The sequence below is a fragment of the Cetorhinus maximus genome, chromosome 21, assembly GCF_964194155.1.
Source record: "Cetorhinus maximus chromosome 21, sCetMax3.hap1.1, whole genome shotgun sequence".
Taxonomy (NCBI): Eukaryota; Metazoa; Chordata; class Chondrichthyes; order Lamniformes; family Cetorhinidae; genus Cetorhinus; species Cetorhinus maximus.
The window spans coordinates 75,274,796-75,296,230 of record NC_135899.1 but is presented as its reverse complement, the minus strand read 5'-3'; the positions used below and the strand labels follow the sequence as shown (position 1 = coordinate 75,296,230).

Here is a 21,435-nt window from a genome sequence, read left to right as displayed (position 1 = left end):
TCTGAATGAAGCAGTTTCTCCTCATCTCAGTCCTAAATGGCCTATCCTGTACCCTGAGACTGTGACCGCTTATTCTGTTGTGTTTGATAACCTTCTATGAAGTGATTTGAGACATTTTACTATTGTTATACAAGTGTAAGTTGTTGGTTGATCCTGGTACCAGATTTAGAGCAATATGAACTGGCAGTGTTCAGTTATACTGTTGGCCCTACTTTTCTTAATGGCTTTGGAGAAGTGCAGAGCTGGATGTGGAATTAATTTAAATTAATTGTGGGAAAATCATGCAAAGCTCATGAACTTTCAAAATGTACACCTGATAGGCTAGGGTCCCCACAGTAGCGAGAGATCAGAAAATGAACCCTGTTGAGTCACCTTGGGCATATTCTCCTGTTCTTCTAGGTGACTGCCGAGGTGGGAGGTGGCTGGCTGTTGGGTGTCAGTGGTGTCTCTTGGGATGGAGATGGCCTTTCTTACCAATGAAACATTAAACTGAGACTCCACCTGCAGTCTCAGGTGGATATCAAAGATCCAGTGTTTCGAAGAGGAGCAGTGGAGTTCAACACAGGGTCTTGTGCCAATATCTATCCCCCTATCTATTGCTAAAAACAGGTTATTTGATCTTTAACTCTTTGCTGTTTGTGGAAGCTTGCTGTGTGTCAATTATCTGCTGGCTTTCCCACATTACAACAACGGTTATAATTCAAAGCTAATTCATTGGCTGTAAAATACATTGAGACGTCCTGAGAACATGAATGGTTCTGTGTAATTGTAATCTCTTTTTTAACCACATGGCTATGTTAGGAGATGACCCTCCAGCTGTTGTTGCCATGGTTGTTTCTGCGGTAATGGCCTGTCCTGCCTTCTTTCTGCCACTGTTGTTTGAGTTGGGGTGTTAGCTTTTACTTCATAATTCAGACATTCACAGATTGTCTCTGGTATTGTAATGTGACTGAGAGTTCTTTGAATAGAGCGTTCCCACCAATAGTTCTGATTTGATTTCTAGGCATGATATGTTCAGCTCCAAGTCCTCACCAACAGCCTCGCCCATGTCCAGGAAGAACTCCACCAATGGAAAGCAGCACCGCCGCAGGTGAGATAATGATCATTAGCCCTTTACTGTCCTGCAGATGAGTTAACCCATCCAAAAACAATTGGCATCCTATGACGACTGAGATAGTTAATCTCCTCATTGCCATCCTGTTTAATGCATTAAACGTGTAGGAACAGGACCAGGCCATTCAACCACTCTAGTCCCAAAAACTAGTTAAGCAATAGTTTGACTAGTCAAGACCAAGGACCATCTATATCTTAACTCCATTTACCAATCTTTGCTCTATATCAATTGAAATTGTTGCCTCATAAAATCCTATCAATCTCAGTCTTGAAAATTTCAGTTGACCAACAGAATCTACAGCTTTTTGGGAAGAGAGACTTCTAGATTTCTAGTACCCTTTCTAGTACCAGAAAGCACTTTCTGATTTCACTTCTAAATGGCCTGGCTTGAATGATAAGATTATATCCCCTCCACATATGAAGTTGATTTGGATTCAGCTGTAGAAGAGAATGATCAGTGGCTGGCAGTGGTTCCCAGGAAGAATGTTTTTTTTGCGAATGCAAAATAATTTTTATTGTGTAAAATTTAGGTAGGGCAAGTGAGTGGCTTACTGGCCCTTTTAAGGGTTTATAAGGACATACAAGTTAATCAATTCCATAGGAATTTCACTGACACTTCAGCTGGCTCTTGGTCATGGAAATGCGATGCTGCGTAGAATTCTCCTGGAGAACTGCGTTTCCTCGAAGGGCAAGAAGTGTGTTACTGTACGTAATGAAGAAACAGCTAATTACTGATTGAGATTGTGGCATTAGTACAGATTTGTTGAAGGTAAATCCTGCTTGACTAACTTGATTGAGTTCTTTGATGGAGTAACAGAGCTGAAAAAGGTAGTGCAGTTTAAGTTGTGTGTATGGACTTTTGCAAGGTATTTACAAAGTGCCACATCATGGCCGGGATTTTCCATGCCAGTTGGCGTCAGGCATGTACTTCACTCCAAGGGTTGTGAATCTTATGAATTCGCTACCTGAGAGGGTTGTAGATGCTCCATTATTGAATATATTTAAGGCTGAGATAGACAGATTTTTGGTGTCTCAGGGAATCAAGGGATATGGGAAGCAGGCGGAAAGTGGAGTTGAAGCCCAAGATCAGCCATAGTCATATTGAATGGTGGAGCAGGCTTGATGGGTGCTTTGGCCCTCCTGCTCCTATCTCTTGTGTGCACAAAGCCCAAGGATGTCATGCTAACTGGTTAGGTCTCTGTTGGAGTATGGTGGCCAGTTGTGAGCACCCATTATAGGAAGGATGTCAAGGCCTTAGAGAGGGTGTAGAGAAGATTTATTGGAATGCTATCAGGGATGAGGGACTTCAGTTATGTACAGAGACTGGAGAAGCTGGGCTCTTCTCCTTAGAACAGAGAAGGTTAAGATGAGATTTGATAGAGGTGTTCAAAATCAGAATTTGTTTTGATGGAACAAACAGGAAGACACTTTCCAGTGGCAGAAGGGTTGGCAACCAGAGGTCATGGATTTCGGGTGAGTGGCAAAGGACCAAGCGGTACTTGAAGAAATGTTTCTTTCGGCACAGAATTGTTATGATCTGGAATGCACTGCCTCAAAAGTCTGGTGGAAGCAGATTCAAAAGTAACTTTCAAAAGGGAATTGGATAAGTACTTGATGGGAAAACTTTAGGGCTATGGGGAAACAGCAGGGGCAGTGAGACTAATTGAACAGCTCGACCAAGGAGCTGACACATGCATGATGGATTGATTGGTTTCTTCCTATGGTGGAACATTCTATGATCTTCAGACTTGTATCATTTAAATAGCTCAAAAAATGGCTTTTAGAGCTGACCCTCAACATACCAAAGGTTGTTTGTTTGCAAAGATGCTTCTGCCTTTGTGGTAGGACAAGACAAGGCATTGAAGAATTTTTAATTAAGTAAAACCAATTGAACATGTGAGTATTCATTGGTTTACTCTCCCAACAACGAAACATATTGAACAAGACATAGCTCTTTCTTCAACCATGCTCCTTTCACTGTGTTTACCCAGTTGTGTATTGGGTAATACTCGGAGCAAATAAAGTTTAATAATGAAAGAGTGAGAATGGGGAGTTGAAATGGTTTTTTTTAAGTGCTTGGGTTTAATATTGTTGTCAATATTGGAGGCTGCCATTTAACTCTATTTTCTGGCTGGAGAAGAATTCTTTTTATAATTGACCCATTAGAGTAAGTTAGACTTTAACCGCGCAATCTTAGCTAGCTTTGGATGAAGAAGACCCTTTAGCTCATTTTAAGTTGTCTCTTCAAAACATGAATCCTCCCATCGTCCCCTTACAGTATCTAGCTATTTCCAAAATACGCATGCAGCAGTTACATAGACTAGTGTTACACTGTTTTCAGATTCCAAGGGAAGTTTCTGATTTGGGGCATATTCTAGACAGCTTTGTGCATAATTACACCATTGGCAGGCAATATGAGTAAATACCATGCAAAATTCATAAATGCAAGAAATGAAATTTGCTGAACATTCAGGGGCTCTAGATGTCTGAAATGTACAATGTTTGCAAGCGGCTTGTTGCTAAGCTGTGGAAGCGGATGTCATCCCCCATCCTGATGTTTAACCGGAACTTTTGGAACAATACCAGAAAAACAAGATTAGTTCTGGAGTTATACTGCTGCTCTGAAGAGTAAGCTGTTATTGATGCACAAGTGGCTGGATAACTACTGCCTTATTTGTACTCCTTGAGAGTTTTATGAAATGGTTCTGATTCTTTGCAGGAGACACTCCTCAAGCTCTCTGTCGCCAATGACTCTTTCACCTAAGTCCAGGAAGAACTCCACAGATGCCGAAGAGAGGTAGGACAAGCTCTATTTCTTTATGAAAGGGGAAAAGACCTTCTAAAGAATTATCTGGCAAGCTTCTATTCTCTTTAATGAAGGAATAGCAGGAAGATGCAAACCTCGTCAAAATGCACCAAGACTTGAATTATGTATGACATTCGTCGAGACGATCGTGATGTGTTGGCTTTTATTCTTCCTAATGCAGGGAGAGCAAAAAATTCAAAAGCTTTTTTTTCCTAACATGGGTATTCTTTTAAACTATTGCAGAATGGTGTGTTTTAAAATATATAAACTAATTGAAGTTGTGGGCAATTAAAAAGTTTTATTCCCTGCCGTATTGCTGAGCTGCAGTCTTTCTGTGATGTGTTCTCCATTCAAGTGACATTAATAGTCTGTTTCTTGACTTTATTCAAGGATTCTGACTATTCAACAAAGTTTTGTTGCTGACACATCTCAATGCTAACTAGCTCTGCTTCTCCCAGCATACGGCCTGTACATGTAAATAGAAAACAAATTGATTAATGTCTGTGGGGGAAAAAGTCTGCTCGTTAATTTAACGTCTCGTTGCCAAGATTTGTTGGCACTTTGCATGCACGAGTAGCTCCTACTCCTCTCCCCACCCCCAATCTATTCTGATGGCACTAACTTATGTTGGGGTAGGTTTCCATGGACAATTACAACTCCTCTGACTGTTCTGTAAATGTGAACTTAGAAAGGGAGCCTTGATGGGGAACATTTGAGCCTGATCTTATCCTCACTTGAGCTGTCAGTAGGAGTCCTGGACTTTGATATCTTGATTCCTAGCCAAACACCTCTTGAGAAAGAAAGGGAGATGTCTATTTATATAGTGCCTTATTAGATTTCTTGGAGCCATTCTAAAGTGCTTCACATCCAACAACAACTTGGATAGCACCTTTAATTATAATAACCTGTTCCAAAATGCTTCATGGGAGCGTGAGGTATGGCTGTCAATGGCGAGGAGAAGGAAGTAATAAATGCACAAAAGAATTACAAAGGCAGTGGTGCCCCTAGCTCATGCCTGGCTGAAGTGAACAAATTCTAAACTAAATATGGAACCCTTTTGGTCTGTGTGGCATCATTTCACATGCATTCGAACCCCCTGGACCCTCCCAATGAGGAGCCATCAGGAGAGCTTAAGGTAGCTATATCGTTATCATAGGAACAGGAGGAGGCCATTCAGCCATTCAAGCCTGCTCTGCCATTCCAATTCAAACCATTTAAATCACTAGTTTTGAAAGTTTGGCAAAGGTTGACTCGTAAAAAAGCATTACTCAAGGAGGACTAGAAGATCATCTGTTCAGTGGCTTTAGAAATGTGATCCCACTTGCACGACATCACCAGACAATTATATTAAGGACTGTTGGGTATGGAACACAAAAATAAACCCCAGGCAACAATTTAAAAAATCAGTAGATCATAGACATAGGCACTTCCATGATAATACTTTGATAAAATTAACCTTTGCCAAGTTTGCAGGCTGCCTGTGACACGTAGAGTTTATGAAGTTCACTGTGGCTCTAATAGTACTGATATTACTCTTCACAAGCCACACAAAGCTTTTTTGGGTGAATGAGAGGGTTTCGTAAATACTTTCTAGAAAGCAGTGAATCTTATACAGTGATAACATCATTTGCCTGAGCATGAGGGATGGTCAACATTGAAAGGGCCTAAAACCCAATTCCTTTCCACCACAGGAGAGATTCATTCAGCAAATCCCCACCAATCACCTTGGAGCTGTCAAGGAAACATTCTACAGATAAGAAAGATGAAAGGTAACTGGCTCTATTCCTTTAGCAGACTAGAAATAGAGATAGAGACTAATATAAACAGGCCTATTTTCACTCACCTTCAATTGTCTTCACTGCTCTCCTGAAGATTTAGACTCTTCCTGATGCTGTCATCTTATGGTATTTCATGCAAGAGACTGTTTTTCATGATTTAGCTGAGGCAGTGTCAGAAGTTTGATTGTGGAAGCACCAGAACAGAGTTCAGACCAGACTTTTTCTTCTGCTCAAACCATAGTAAGCAGCTGGTGTCAATGAATTACGATCAGGAACAGGATCACTGGCTGATCCTTTTCCCCCCATCACCTTCAGGAGGCGTTTCTTCCTAGTCGTATCCTGAACTATCACAGTATGGACCAGAGACCACATGTTGGGGCTACTTGGCCTTGAAGGGTAGTACCAAAGAACACAACATTGTTCCAGTCAGTCACTCTGGGAGGCAAGATCCCATCCATTTTAATTTCATTATATCAATAGAGAAAGCAAAGGTTTAGTCATTCCCTGATGTGCTCTGTTCCATAAGGACCTCTTCTTTCTTGGCAGAGAGCCCAGATTCAACAAAATCTACCAGTACTATCTTAATACTGAGAGCAGTGAGACCAAAACACAGCTGCAATGTTCTTGTTCTGTTTTACATAGGCCTTAATGGTATTGGAACCAGACACACACACAATGAATAAAATAAATTTCCAGTCAAGACCACAACTGTAAATTTCAGTGCTCACCTGTCCTTACTTGTTGCATGTTACCGCCAACTCCCAGACTTGAACTTGTGAACACAGGCATAACTTAAATATTAATAGGTATTCTAGGTTAATGTAAGAAATGTCGGTTACTTAAATATATGTCAGTGAATGAACTTTGGTGCATTTTAGCGGGAGATGGCGCCTAGTGGTGATGTCACTAGACTAGTAATCCAGAGGCCCAGGCTAATGCTCTGGGACATGGGTTCAAATCCACCATGGCAGCTGGTGGAATTTAAATTCAATTAATAAATCGTAAATCTGGAATTGAGAGCTAGTCTCAGAAACTATCATCGATTGTCATAAAGACCCTTCACTGACATCCTTAAGGGAAGGAAATCTGCCATCCTTACCTGGTCTGGCCAACATGTGACTCCAGAGCCACAGGAATGTGGTTGACTCTTAACTACCCTCTGAAATGACCTAGCAAGACACTCAGTTCAAGGGCAATTAGGGATGAACAGCAAATGCTGGCTTTGCCAGCGACACTCTCATTCATGACAGAATAAAGAAAAAAGACGTAATTTCAGTTGCCAGTCCCCTCTAAATTTTAATGGGAAGTGTCTATTCATTTTATTCCTTCTTAGGACAGTAAATGTTTACAGCAAAGAAAAGGACACCTTTTATCTGTGTGGTCTCCATTCCAGAGCAATCTAGACAAATGCAGAGGAGATTTACTAGAATGATACCAGGAATGAAGGTTTTCAGTTGTGTGGAGCTTCTAGAGCCGCTGTGATTGTTCTCCTTGGAGCAGAGAAGGTTAAGGAGAGATTTAATGGAGGTATTCAAAATCACAGAGGGTTTTGAAAGAGGAAATAAGGGGAAGCTGTGCCCATTGGCAGAAGATGTGGCAGTTAACCAGAGGAGGCAGATTTAAGTCAGTTGGAAAAACCCATAACTCGTAGCTACTGAGAAATAGTTCTGCCTAATTGCCCTATATTTATTTTCTAAAAGTCCTGTTATACCTCCATTTCACCTCTCCTGTTCCAGTGGAAGTTGTCGTGGTATCTTAAGACTTTCCTTGTAGTTTTGTATCAGTGGCATCTTGTGATATAGACTGTTGACTGGGTAAAAGTAAATGGCCTTTCGACCTTTTATTCTGTGTTGTAGGAGGGATTCGTGCAACAGCAAATCACCAACAACTGCCTCACCAGCCCGAAGAACTTCAGCAGATAACATGAAAGAGGAAAGGTTAGATACGTGCTGTGTATACTTTAATATTCAAAAACCAAGGCCTGAACTGTAATGTGAGATAACAGGAAGGTTGGAAAATTAAATAGAACTTTAAGTGAATCAGAAAATAATGGATCAGTGATAAAAAGCTTTACTTTTGATATCTTCAAAAGAGAAAGACCGAGAGAAGTAAGGAGCTCCTTAATTTTTAAGTCCTGGGAGTGAATGGGTTAGAGTAAGAGACCATGTAGGGGATCTTGCTTTCAAAGCACTCGGGCTATATTGAGTAACAGTTATGATCAAACTTGCCTAGTTCAATCAGTTCTTCATGTAATCATAAAAAATAATGAACTTGATACTCATCCTTACAGTTGTGGGTAACCGTGCTAATTCTTAATTGCTGCTTTGCATCTCTCTTCTGAATCTGGCTGAAACTTGCCTTTGTATGTTTATGTTTTTAAAATGCTGCCTCACTGCTTTAAATCTCATGTAAATATAGGGCAGAACTCCACGGGCAGGGAAGGCATTAGGCAACCTGGCTGCACTTGAACCAGTTGAGTTCCTTAAGTGGCCAATTAATGGCCACGTAAGGTCCTTCAGCCCCCACCGCTGGTATTTTACCAGGGTGAGGGATGCACAGGCTACTTGGCGCCTGGCGGCCTTTTTGCAGGCTTGGGGGAAATGGGGAAAAGTCCCTCCTGTTCAGACACCCTGTGCCCGTTTGACGGCCTCATGGCACTCCCTACCCCACCATCTCCCCATGTGTTTCCCAGCCCCCCCATGAGCTTCTGAACCTGTCCTCTCTGACTGGTCCCAGTGAGCACCACCACCCACCACAACCCCCTGCCCAACCCACTCACCTTCTAATCTCGTTCAGTGGTTCCATGGTGTGATGGACTGCATGCCGTCCCTGAAGTGGCCACTTCTCTCAGTGATGCTGCTGGGACTACAAAGCTACCGGCATTTAATTGGCCACAAGCTCTCGGAGGCAGGATTTCCTCCCAGATGGGGTGGCAGAAGTCTTGTCCTGAGACATTAAATGGCTCGATGGCTGTAAAATTGGCTTGAGGTGACCCAGCCAAGCGGAGGCAGGCTTGGCCCTGACTTTTAAACTTGGGGGGGGTGGGCAGGGCGTAAACCCCAGCCCATAGGAACAGGGACAGGCCATTCAGCCCGTTGAGTCGGTTCTGCCATTCAGTTTGATCATGACTGACCTGTATGTTAACCCCATTTACCTGCCTTGGTTCCCTCAACCTTAGCAATCATGCTTAACAAAAATATATCAATCCCAGTTGTAAAATTTTCAGTTGAGCCCCCCTGCCCCCTGCTCCTCCCAACAGCCTTTGGGGGAGTAATTCCTGCTTTTCACCAGCCTTTGTGTGAAGAAGTGCTTCCTGACATCACCCCTGGCCCAATTCTAATTTTAAGGTAAGTCGCCTTGTTTTAGACTTCCCCAATTAGATTAAGTAGTTTAAATCTATTTACCCTATTAAATCCTTCAATCACCTTGAACACCTCAATTAGATCACTCCTTAATCTTTTATACTCTAGGGCCCCTCTTTTCTATCATCCTGGGCCCACAGCAAGAAGTAAAGGCCTAATAGATCATCTCGACCAAGGGCCCAGGGCCAGGGACTTCCCAACATCACGAGTGTGAAGTGTTTATTGATTACTGAGGCAAACTAACAAATTACTTATCATTTACAGTCTTTGAGAAAACCAGTTTAGTGTCTGGGCCATATTAACCACTTTTCATCATAGCACTTACCCCCTCAGCAAACTTGTACAAATACAATTTGCATTAGAAATGATCATTTCAAAATAAGCACTGTATTTTTATTTTCTAATTCCTTCTATGGAAAAATGGCCAAAAAATCCTGAAATATGACACAAGAAGAAACCACACTTATTTATTGATAAGATTTTTGTGAATTAGAATATCAGGGGATTTGAAGCTAACATGAGTAATGGAGTTGAGGCACAAATCGGTCATGATTGAATTGAATGGCAGAGCAGCCTCAAAGGGCTGAATGGCCTCCTTTTATATTCTTTCAAACAGCAAAAGTAGTGGAGGGCACATGGAAGTTTCATTTGAAAGTAAAATAGCAGCGAGGCTAAGAACATTGATAGATGGAGATGAACTAGATGTGTTATCTATTGGTTATCCAATGCATCATTTTTTTACAATGTGTATCTTTCTAATTCTTCCTCTTTTTGAAGGCCTCTTGCTTTATGCAATACTTTATGACAACAAAAGCTGATGGAGGAAGTGCATTGCAAATAATTATCTTAATCAGCTAATTGTATTCATTATATATCCCCAATATCCTTTCCCAATCTAATTAATGTCAAGATGTCATACCTAATAAAGTGCCCCTGATGTGCAAAGTGGATTTGAACCTATTGCTTTGGAACAAAAATTTGGTCAATTGTAGACCAAAACCCCAAAGCACTTGAGCCTTTGCCATGTCAATATTTTCCTTGTTGGAGACCCAGCAACATTTGTAACATTTAGTCCCCATTGCAACAGTCCAGGAAAAGATGGAAGGTAAACCTCTTAGGACTTTAAGGGATACTTTCACTCTTGGAGTCTGGTACAGAATGGTACTCACGCAGAGTGCTGCCCATGCAATTGTGGGGACTTGGCGATAGGGCAAGGAAAATGGCGATGAGCAGATGACCAGCCATGACCTTATTGAATGGTGGAGCCGTGTTGAGGGACCATATGGCCTACTCCTCCTCCTGTTTTTTATGTTCGTATATTCTTATTTCCCAACCAGCCCTCCCTATGTGTTCTCACCATATGACTCTACACAAGATGGCTGCACTGTGACCCTGCTCTCGCTTGACAATCGCTAACAAGTTCTTTTGTTTAATTCCAGCCTGTTTGAAAAGCACTGGTGAAGGGAAGTTTTGTCTAGCTTGGATGAGTCGGTGGGCTAGCAGAAGCGTTTTTGAAAGCCTCTGGTGATCATGTCACATCTAAGGAGACATGGCCTCAATTGTTGGCACCAAGTTCTCTCCTGAGTGGTTTGTTAATTCAAGCTGATGGAAAGTGCTGGTGGGCTTTTTAAAAATTCTTTCACGGGACACGGGCGTTGCTGGCTGGGCCAGCGTTTTTATGCTTGCTGATTTACTTACCCCTTGTCCTTTTGGGCTTCCCTTTACGTACCCTGATGGCCACAGAGTTGAAGATGTTTTGGGATCCATTTTTGCGTGTCCAGGTTGAACTTTCAGAGATTTCCACTTTTGACATATGGTACTTGTTTTAACAGTGGAGGCAGCAGCAAAGGAAAGATGGATTCACCTTCCACCCCTGCCAGCCCTACCTTCTTCACACCAACAATTCTCCCTCCTTTCCTGTCAACTGGAGAATCCATCCGCGACAAATGCATAGAGATGATAATAGCAGCTTTGAAGACTGATGGTACGATGTTTTTTCAACATATTAAGTTGGTTTAGTTTATTATTGTTAACATGTACTGGTCAGTGCCAGCAGGTGGCAGTGTGTCAGAGTGGGAGAACAAGAATGGAAAAGCTCAAGGGCATCTTGGTCAAGGATGAAACAGAGCAGGACAACTTTGCTTTGGAATTTGTTGAATATGTTCAAATTAAAATTATGGATTTTCTTCAAATTTTGACATTAAAGGAGTTCATTGATTAAAGAATAAAAAAACTTGCATTAACATGCTGCCTTTCAAAACCTCTGGACATCTCAAAGTGCTTTTATAGACAATGAAGCACCTTTAAAGTGTTGTCACTGCTGTAATGTAGGAAATGTGGCAGCCAATTTGCTCACAGCAAAGCCCCACAACCAATAACATGATAATGACCAGATACTGTAATCCAGATAATGATGTTGATTGTGGAACTTTGACCAGGACACCAAGGGAGAATTCCCCTGCTCTTAAATAGTGTGTGGAATCTTTTACGCCCACCTAAGAGGGCAGATGAGGTTGAGATTTAAGATTTGATCTGAAAGATGGCTTCTCTGACAGTGCAGCATGCCCTCAGTACTGCACTGGCAGTGCCAGCCTAGATTTGTGCTTGAGACACTTGGGTGAGACTTGACCTTGGGTTAGAAGTGCTAGCAACATAAACCACTTAATTGGATGCTAAGTGGGCTTTTTCTCATTTCATAATTCCTTCAATTGCCTCACCCTTGGTGGTAGCTTCTTTTCAACATCAGTGATTTGGGTGGAAGAGAAGGCAGTGAACTTGTGTGAGGAATCCATTTTTATCAACACTGCCAGGGAAGTAGACCACTATCTCCAGTGGCAAAAATACTGTTGTGTTGAGGTAACGTTTTGGTGAGGTTAGACTTCTTGCCCTGCTTATGTTAAATCAAATCTCATTCAAAATAGCTTTGCACACCCTGATGCCATACACTCTCAAAATCTGAACCCTATTCTGTCGTACATTATCTACAGTTTCACTATCCGTAATACTTTGCTCGGTTTTAGCAATGAATAGTAGGGGAGATTCCACAATTCCTGTCACGCCTAACAGAAAGCACAAGGTGGGAAATCCTGGATGTGCAGCCCACACTTTCCCCCACTACTGCTCCCTGTGAGTGTTGTTCCTTGCTGGAATATTGGACTGTGGATCTACCCTGTGTATTTCGACTCCAGATGTTGGAATAATTTACTGCTTCTTCTTTCCATAGATGATTACAAAGACTATGGTGCCAACTGTGACAAGATGGGTGCAGAAATTGAGGATTATATCCTTTATATTAATCAGCAGTGATACTGAGGTGTAAAAGTGATAGGAAATCAAAGAACAAAAGAGAGTGAAAGAAAATAAGAAAATGTACATCGTGCCTTTCACAACTTCACAAGATCCCAAAGCCAATGTAGTATTTTTGAAGTGTAGTCTCTGTTGTTATGAAGGAAATGCAACAACAAATTTGCACACAGCAAGCCCCCATAAAGAGCAATGAGGTAATGACCAGATAATCTGTTCTTAAATGTTCGTTGAGAGGTAAATGTTAGTCAGGGTACCAGGGAGATTTTCCCCACTCTTCTTCAATATAGGGTGATGGAATCTTTTATGCTCACCTGAGAGGGTCGATGGGTCCTTGTTTTAATGTGCCGTTCGAAAGATGGCACAACTTCCAACAGTGCAGTGTTGCCTCTGTACGGCACTGGGAGTGCCAGCCTAGATTTTATGCTCAAGTCCCATAGAGTTGGGGTTGAACCCACAACATGTGATCCAGAGGTGAGACTATGCAGCACAGAATGTCAGCCATTTGGCCTTGCCTGCCTGGGCAGGTTCTTTTGAAAGAGCTATCCAATTAGTCCCATTCCCTTGCTCTTCCTCCATAGCCCTGTAAATCTTTCCCCTCAAATATTTATCAGATTCCCTTTTGAATGTTACTATTAAATTTACCTCCACAAGCCTTTCAGGCAATGCATTCCATTCTCACCGATTAAAGAGTTTAAAAAATTTCTCGTGTTACCTCTGTTTCTTTTGGCATTGTTTCTCTGAACCGTTTCACATATCTACCAGGAATTTCAGAAAACCGATATGAAATACAAAAACCGTGTCCGAAGCAGAATAAGTAACCTGAAGGACCCAAAGAACCCCAACCTGAGAAAGAATGTGTTGGCTGGTGCGATCGACCTGTTGCATCTGGCAAGGATGACCGCAGAGGTGAGATGGCCTCAAGGTGTATGATAACACCTGCAAGGTTCAACAGTGAAGAGATGAAAAAAAGACTAGTGTGTGACAGAACTGGCTCAGTTGTAATACCAACTTGCCATCACTGTATATGCTCATTGACCAGGAACCGGCCACTTGGGTAAGGCACTAAAATGCTTCTGCTGCACGAGGAGCTGTTTCACAATGGGAGAACTCATCTTTGAGAAGAGGGGTGGAGAGCTGACATAGGGAAGCTCATTAGTAGTTGGTCAATCTTGCTTTATTGTACAGCTAACACACTCTAATATGGCTCTACTTATAATTGCTAAATTTTGGATCATATAGCAGAGGCTGCAATGTATCAAGGCTTTACTATACTGTATTATGGCTTATAAGAAGGTAACTTCCTCTTTTTTTATGAATCTTGAATTTTCTGTGAAGACTTGGAGTTGAGCCTGACTTTTGATGTCTTTGACTCAATGGTTAGGGTCTGGGTTTTGATTTCAATGGGTTCTTGTTCACTGGAACCCAACTGAGATAAAGGCCCGAATCAATTTTTCTATCTCTAACTTGGGTTATTTATGGATTTGTAACATTCTGTAAGGTTGACTACCACTTGTGAGCCTATCGTTCACCCATGCCTTCACAGGAGATGGCCAGTGATGAGTTGAAGGAACTTCGCAATGTGATAACCAAGGAAGCAATCAGGGAACATCAAATGGCAAAGACAAGTGGAACTCATTCTACTCTCTTCCAATGTGGGAAATGCAGGAAGAAAAATTGTACCTATAATCAGGTAAGTGGATATTGTTGCAATAAGATTAGAACTAAAAATCTTAATGTACGTTTTCTAGATCTGTATGGTACATAATACTCAAATTTCCCCATGCTACACCACTGTGTAACCCTTGATATTACTTCACTAGCCATCACTGAAATTTATTATTAATATTTCATCAACTGGATGAGGATATGTATTACAAGAAGTTACATTTTTCTCCATGAAGCACAAGATTTGAGAGTCAGCTATGGAGGTCAATATGTCCAATTCGTGCTTCTCCTGAACTCCTGATTGTTAATTTGGACCTGAATTGTAGTTGTGCATTGACCAAAAGCTGAGTTAATGAATCTTTTCTTTTAATTATCTCTATAGGTTCAGACCCGTAGTGCTGATGAACCAATGACCACGTTTGTTCTGTGTAATGAATGCGGAAACCGATGGAAGGTTTGTTTTATCTTTCCTTCATTCTTCCCTCTTTCCCTCCTCCCAGAACCCCAACCCCCGATAGAAAGAATCACAGTGGGGTTGAGTCCCATTTTTCATTGGAGGCGGTTAAGCCAAGACAGTGAGTATTGTCACATGTTTGTATCATGAAGGCTATTACAGGTCTAATCTTTACTCAAAGTCTATAGACATGCACTTCCCAGCACGGGTCACTGGATGGTGATCATGGGTGGGAATTCTGGACAATAATTCTCCTGTCCCACTCAAATGCTGCAGGGGGCTCCCTCCTCCTTATTTCCAAGTTTCTCACCTTGTCTCTCAGGGCTGCTGCCTCAAGCAGGGCTATAATTCCTTGGGTGCTGACAACTTTCTGTTACTCCAATCAACTGACCACTTCTAGTGTACGCCAGCAAATACCTCCATGATGGACATTCCATAGGACAGACCTAAATCTCTCTCGCTACCTTTTCCACTATTCCCCATTATGGGGCACTGATGCTAATAATTAGCTAACTTGTTACTGTCCCAGCTGGGATAAGTAAACACTGGCAATCAAATGCTACATTTTCCTAGTCTGTAACTCTACCTCTAAATATTATTGGGAATAATAGAGACTGGAACATGTTACTTGGTCAAATTACTAGGGACTGATGATGTTGATTAAAATATCTTCGCTTTGCTTTGGTAGGTTGATGTTAAATCCTTGATATGTCACTGCTGTGCAATGCAGTGAACCAAAGGACTATTGTTCTTTAATAAGAGTCCAGTAAATATTAAGATCCTAAAACAATTTTTACTTCTTTTCTCATTTCAGTTCTGCTGATTGACTGGACAGCGCCGAAACATTCTTCACTGCAATTTAAATCTCAATATTTTGTGAGGAGAGGAAAAGAGTGTAGTTCAGCAAGGCCAGAGACTCTTGCTGTGCTTCTCTATCTTTTTCATCAAAGGATGAGAGGGTAATTTGACTCTTAACCATTGAACTGAATGACCTCTGCAGCCTTTTGCATGCTGTATGTTTTCTGCTGTGTAAATTGCATCTAAAGGAGATTCATATTTCTGCACTTGGTGATCACTGTGAATTTAATCAAGTCAGTTGCAAATTGCACAGAACCAAGTTTTGTGGCATTCTTAAAATTTCAAGAAATGGTTTTCCAAATGTTTATTCTGTTGCAGGAATATTAAACTAGTTGTCAAAGGGTTAATTTTGTTGTAGGAATTAGGAGTTTATAGTTAGGACGTTTCTCATTCTTATCAGATTTTTTTTAAAAAGATGCTTTGTTTGAGATTGAACCGAAATAGGTTTGTCCGAGAATACAGCTTGGAACCAACTCTCCTTAGAGTAACGAGTAATGAGAAATTAATTCCACGCTTAAAGGGGAGTATCAACATCGTTGGGGTTACCATTGACCAGAAACTGAACTGGACCGGCCATATAAATACTGTGGCTACAAGAGCAGGTCAGAGACTGGGAATTCTGTTCACCATCTACAAAGCACAAATCAGGAGTTTGATGGAATACTCTCCACTTATCTGGATGAGTGCAGCTCCAACAACACTCAAGTAGTTTGACACCATCCAGGCCAAAGCAGCCCACTTGATTGGCAGCCCCTCCACCACCTTAAACATTCACTCACTCCACCACTGACGCACATTGGTAGCATTGTGTACCATGTATAAGATGCACTGCAGCAACTGACCAAGGCTCCTTCGACAGCATCTTCCAAACCTGCAACTCCCTACCACCTAGAAGGACAAGGGCAGCAGATGCAAGGGAACATCACCACCTTTAAGTTCCCCTTCAAGTCCCACACCATCCTGACTCGGTATCACCATTCCTTCACTGTCGCTGGGTCAAAATCCTTGAATTCCCTAACAGCACTGTAGGTGTTCCTACAACACATGGACTGCAGCGGTTCAAGAAGGCACCTCACCACCACTTTCTCACGGACAATTAGGAATGAGCAATAAATACCGGTATAGCCAGTGACACCCAAATCCCGCGAATGAATAAAAACAACGTACTGCCTTAGTCCGAAAGCCCCGGTACTGCTATTATACCTTAAAGGGACTGTCTGTTCTTACGCTTTGTTGATAACTGTTGATTTGTTCTTTAAAGAAGTGTTCTACCCAACCTTGCCTCCAATTCCCCTCCCCCTTTCAAATTTCTGCCTCTTCTCTAAGGCTTTTCGCTGAGAAGAGTTCCATGAGTTATAGGGAATGCTCTTTAAGATCTCACTGAAGCAGCCACTCTTTGGAAGTGAATGCCAGGAAACTATTTGTGAGGGAGTCAAAGCCTGGCCTGATTCTTGCCCAGTGACTGCACACATACACAACTGAAGTCAATAAAACAGGAAACCTGTGACTGTGTAATGGGCTGCGATTTGCCATGAGCAGGGTTGCCAACTCCGTTTGGAGATTAGGGTTTTAAAATACAGGGTGGCGGCAGGTAAATTCACCCTCTAAAGCCCAATAGAGATATTACCCGTATGCCTGTCTCCAACCACTGCACTGCCACACTCTCGCCATTGGACACTTAACCTATCCAATCCTGTGGCCAAGCGGAATGCCAACATTGTTGTCTTTGTTACTTGATTGAGTGATTCCTCGCTCTCGGTCAAACAGTTTTTTTTTTGCCCTCCATTTCTAATATTTTTATAACTAATGAACAAAAGTGTTAATTGAAAATTAAAAAAAAATCAAGTTTCATATTGTCACCAGGACATTTTTCTCTGGATATCCTGGATATTAATCCTTAATTCCTGGAGACTCCAGGACAATCTTGGAGGATTGGCAATCCTACTCCTCACGTCCAAACCTGTATTTATGGATGGTATTTAAAGCTCTACCCCCCCGCCCCCCACAGTGAGTTTGGTGACATGCTCTCCCCCCTGGCAAGGGGGCATTTAATCAGGCAGTTGGTGATGGGTGTGGACCCCTCCACCCCTCCACCTCCACCCAGATTAAGTCTGTGGCGGTAAGGCCCGAGGGCTTCCTTCCCATCCCACCACTAATTGAGGCCTTTAAATATGTAAATAAAGCCCATTTAAGGGCCTCATCCTGCTGCTGCTGGTATTAACCAAGTGGTGGGTAGGGGACTTGCCATGTGGGGAGCTCAACAAGTAAACACGTACGGAGTTGCTTGCGAGGTCCCAGTGTGAGGAAGTTGGGGGAATACCTCATTCAATGGTACTCGGTGCTTGATTGAGGAACTTGACAGTGGGAAAGGTGGGGGGGTGGCGATGGGGTGGGTAGTGCCTGCTGAGAGACACATTCCTGGCCTTGCTGTCGATCCCCTCCAAACCCCCACCCCGTGACCCCCCGCCACCTTGGGACCCGGGATCCAGCGAGGATCCTGGGCTTTGGTGGGTGTAGTACCGGCAGCAACCATCCCTTCTATGGTGGCGCTGCCATTCAATAGAGCTGCCAGCCTAAATTGTCCGGCAGCTCTCAGCACGTGGGACCTTCACCCCCGGGGCCCTTGATCCCGGGGTAGGCCCGCCACTGTCCAGTTAAGTGTCTGAGTGGCACCTGAGGTGATCCAGGACTCTTGCCAACACTCCAGCCAGCGGCCAAGACCATGTCGCCTCCAATATTGCCCTATGAGTCTGTTTTTAAGTGTCTGTGAAGTATTTTTCTGTAGATATTTGAAACAAAATGTGTGCTTTATTTTTCCTCTCAAGCTCTTCTTTAAGGCTGACTTGCTGCTTTGCTGCATATGGAATCTTCAGTTATGTTTTTAGAATGTCACAATTTCCCTCTTCAGACCAGTTTCAGATATTTGAATTCAATGAGCTCGAGCTGGCACTTGCACTCACCTTGCTTTAGTAACGTGAGTGTCAACAAATGATTAAATTAAACCTTTTGTTCATTAAAAAAAAGTACTTTCCTTCCAGTTTTTTTCTTGTCCAGAGTGGGTTTCCACAGGCATGAGTTGTCCCCAGAACCCAAGATTAGATCTATGGAAATATGTAGAATTCACAGCACAGAAACAGGCCACTTGGCACAACTAGTCTTTGTATTTATGTTTCGTATGAACTTGCACGAACTCTATCTATCAGCATATTCTTTTCTTCCTTTATTTCTTGTGTGTTTATTTTGCTTCTCCTTAAATGCATCTTTGATATTCACCTCAACTACTCACCGCTCACTATCAACAATATCAATGAAGAATGTTCCATGGCTGCACAGGTAGCCATTGAAATGACAGACAAATTTCTCTCCAGTATCGCTTCATTAATACCTAGGCTGAGAAAGTTATCCCACCTAGTGAACATTTCTTGCACTCCGTCTTAGGCAAGTATATCCTTCCTTAGTTAAGGAGACCAAATTGGACAAAGTTAACTACAGAAGTGGAGCCTTTGCCCATTAGGGCTTTGTACATGTTATGTTTGGTACCAAAATACTACTTAGAGTGCTTCCCACTGTTTTCCTGTTGGTTTACCCATACTCTTTAAAAAAAAACAATTGGGTGTTACAATATAGGGACTTTAGGGTCTGTGCAAATGGATGAATTAACGCCCACCTTTAACCTAATAAAACGAGGTTATTCACAAAAGTGACAAAGAAAAGTTGATACCGAGCCAAAAGAGGAGGTATTGGACAGATGACTAAGGGCCTTGGCAGCTGAAGGCATGGCCACTAATGGTGCAGCGATTAAAACAGGGATACAAAGGCCAGAATTTGAGGAGCAGAGAGACCTTGGAAGGGTGTCGGGTTGTGGTTACAGTGTTAGAGGTGGGTGAGGATATGGAGGGATTTGAAAACATGGATGAGAATTTTAAAATTGAGTTGTTGGTATAATGGTCTTGGTTCACTTATGACAAAAAAAAAATCACCATTTAACTTAAATTTTAAACACAGTAGGTGTAGAGTGATCATTGGAAGTATTTTTTTCTTCATTTTCTTCGACCTCAATACATGTTCCTAAGTTTTCACAGCATGCTTACAACCATTAAATGACAAAAGACTGTGCTGCCATTAAACAAGGCAATAGCTTTCTCTAAAATACATTGTAGTATACCTTAATTGAAACTAATTCCTGAACTAAATAATTAAGATTGAGTTTGGAGTTTTGAGTTTTACTCTGATTTAAGGCAGGTCAAAATTTGGGATGTGAAAATAATTGTGGTATTAAACTTCACTCTGAAGGAGGGTTTAATTTTTAATGGTGGCACATTAGATTATTGCCATATTTCCTTGAGCCCTATTTTATGAAATTATTAACATGCTTAAAATAAATGGATGGACATTGCTAAAAAGGCAAATGGAGGAATGAAATTGTACCTTAAGGGAATGTGCTAACAGAGGAAGTGACATCACAGCAAGTCCAGATTGGAAACTTATTTGATTTTGAACATCTAGAGCACTGTAACATAACCGGTCCTATTTATGTGTTTAGGTTCACCTTATAATAGAGAAGATTAAAGGGAAATTTAAAAGAAGTGCTCAACATCATGAAGGATTTTGATAGGGTAAATAAAAAGAAACTGTTTCCAATATCAGGAGGGTTGGTAACCAGAAGACACAAAATCCAACAGTGGGCTGGATGGCTGGTGTAGATCTGATTGGTGCCAATAGCATGGGTTTGATCTCTGTTCCAGCTGGGGTGGATTTGGGACCTGCCCTCTTGCCCTACCCATGGTGGAGATTGCAATGCTGTGGGTCAGACCTGCGTTCAGGTAGAGAACTCAAGAAGATGAAAGTGTGCATGTTAGGTCCTTTGCATGTGCCAATAAAAGCCCCGACACCTGCCTGTGGCCAACATTGCATTAGTAGTTTGCACTGAGGCAGCCCCTTACCCCTGCACTCAGGAAAACCAGGGTTACATTCAGCTTAACTGGTGGCCCTCAAAGGGGAGCAACTAGCAAGGCAAGTTTTTAACTGCTGCACCTGACCCTGCATTCGTAAAAAGGCAAGCCGACTCTAGGCCAGCACTCTATTCCCCATCCCTGATGTTAACACCCACGATCACCAATACCCCTGCCCCCTCCCGCCCACCATTACATCTCCATCCCCCAATCACCACTTACCTAAGAGTAGCTGTTGGTATCACACCTGCTCAATCTTCGATCCTGCTTCACGGATGAGCTGTCTGTTCTTGTCCATAACTCACTGGCTTGTGGTAAATGAGGTTCATGGCCCAATATCGGGGATGCATTGGGTCTGACCAGGTGCAGTAATTGTAAACCTGTTTCATCTGCATTTTGTGTCTGTTGATCCTTTATATAGCATCTTATTGCATCTCTCGAAAAGATCCAAAGGTCCTTCATATACACTAAATTACTTTGGAGAATAATGACTGTTGTTATGTAGGCAAATGCAGTAACCCATTGTACACAACAGATCCCAGAACTTAGAAAGGAGGATCAGTTAAAACTTTGTTTGTTTTGGTGTTGGGGTTAAGGGACAAATCTTGGTCCAGAAATTGGAAGGACTCCCTGCTCCTCTTCATTTAACAATATGGGAATTTTAATGTCCACCTAAGCCATTAGAACAGACTTCGGTTTAACATCTCAACCACAGGCCCACAATATTGACAATGCAGCACTCAATTGTCAGCCCAGATCATGTTGCAGAGTGAGGTGAACCTATAACTTTATAACTCTGGTGGTTGAAGTTAAACCAAGCTGATCTATCAGAAACCATCTGATTATAGGTTAATATTGGATGCAAGCCCATTGAGTAAACTGGTAAAAGCTGAACACTCAATAATGGCCCTGAATATTGGCTCATGCTGTGGTTCCACTTGAGACTTCACAGGGGCACAGTTCATTTTGGAACTCTTTCCTCCAAATACATACATACGGTTTGTTTTTCCCAAATTACACAAAGCAGTCTGTCTCAAAGTGAAGGCAAAGCTGCCTGATAGAAAGAATTTGCATTTATATAGAACCTTTCACAACCTCAGGATGTCCCAAAGGGCTTTATAGCCAATCAAGCACTTTTGAA

The 21,435-nt window shown here is 42.0% G+C and overlaps 2 protein-coding genes across 3 annotated transcripts in view; both read left to right on the top strand.

Moving 5' to 3' along the window:
* Positions 1–18,365, top strand: part of tcea3 (transcription elongation factor A (SII), 3) — a 30,133-nt gene extending 11,768 nt beyond the window's left edge. Inside the window, exons 5-14 of one of the 2 annotated variants that reach the window (XM_078567166.1) lie at positions 1,004–1,090; positions 3,833–3,910; positions 5,611–5,688; positions 7,554–7,634; positions 10,892–11,043; positions 12,283–12,339; positions 13,117–13,271; positions 13,909–14,055; positions 14,413–14,484; positions 15,299–18,365. In XM_078567166.1, coding sequence (XP_078423292.1) covers positions 1,004–1,090; positions 3,833–3,910; positions 5,611–5,688; positions 7,554–7,634; positions 10,892–11,043; positions 12,283–12,339; positions 13,117–13,271; positions 13,909–14,055; positions 14,413–14,484; positions 15,299–15,307 — 916 coding nt within the window. In that variant the 3' untranslated portion in view covers positions 15,308–18,365. Of the gene's footprint in view, positions 1–1,003; positions 1,091–3,832; positions 3,911–5,610; positions 5,689–7,553; positions 7,635–10,891; positions 11,044–12,282; positions 12,345–13,116; positions 13,272–13,908; positions 14,056–14,412; positions 14,485–15,298 lie in introns of both variants that reach the window. The other variant, XM_078567167.1, reaches the window with a different exon arrangement.
* LOC144696002 (arf-GAP with SH3 domain, ANK repeat and PH domain-containing protein 2-like) overlaps positions 1–21,435 on the top strand; it is a 158,936-nt gene that overhangs the window by 120,269 nt on the left and 17,232 nt on the right. The gene's annotated exons all lie outside the window — the stretch shown is intronic.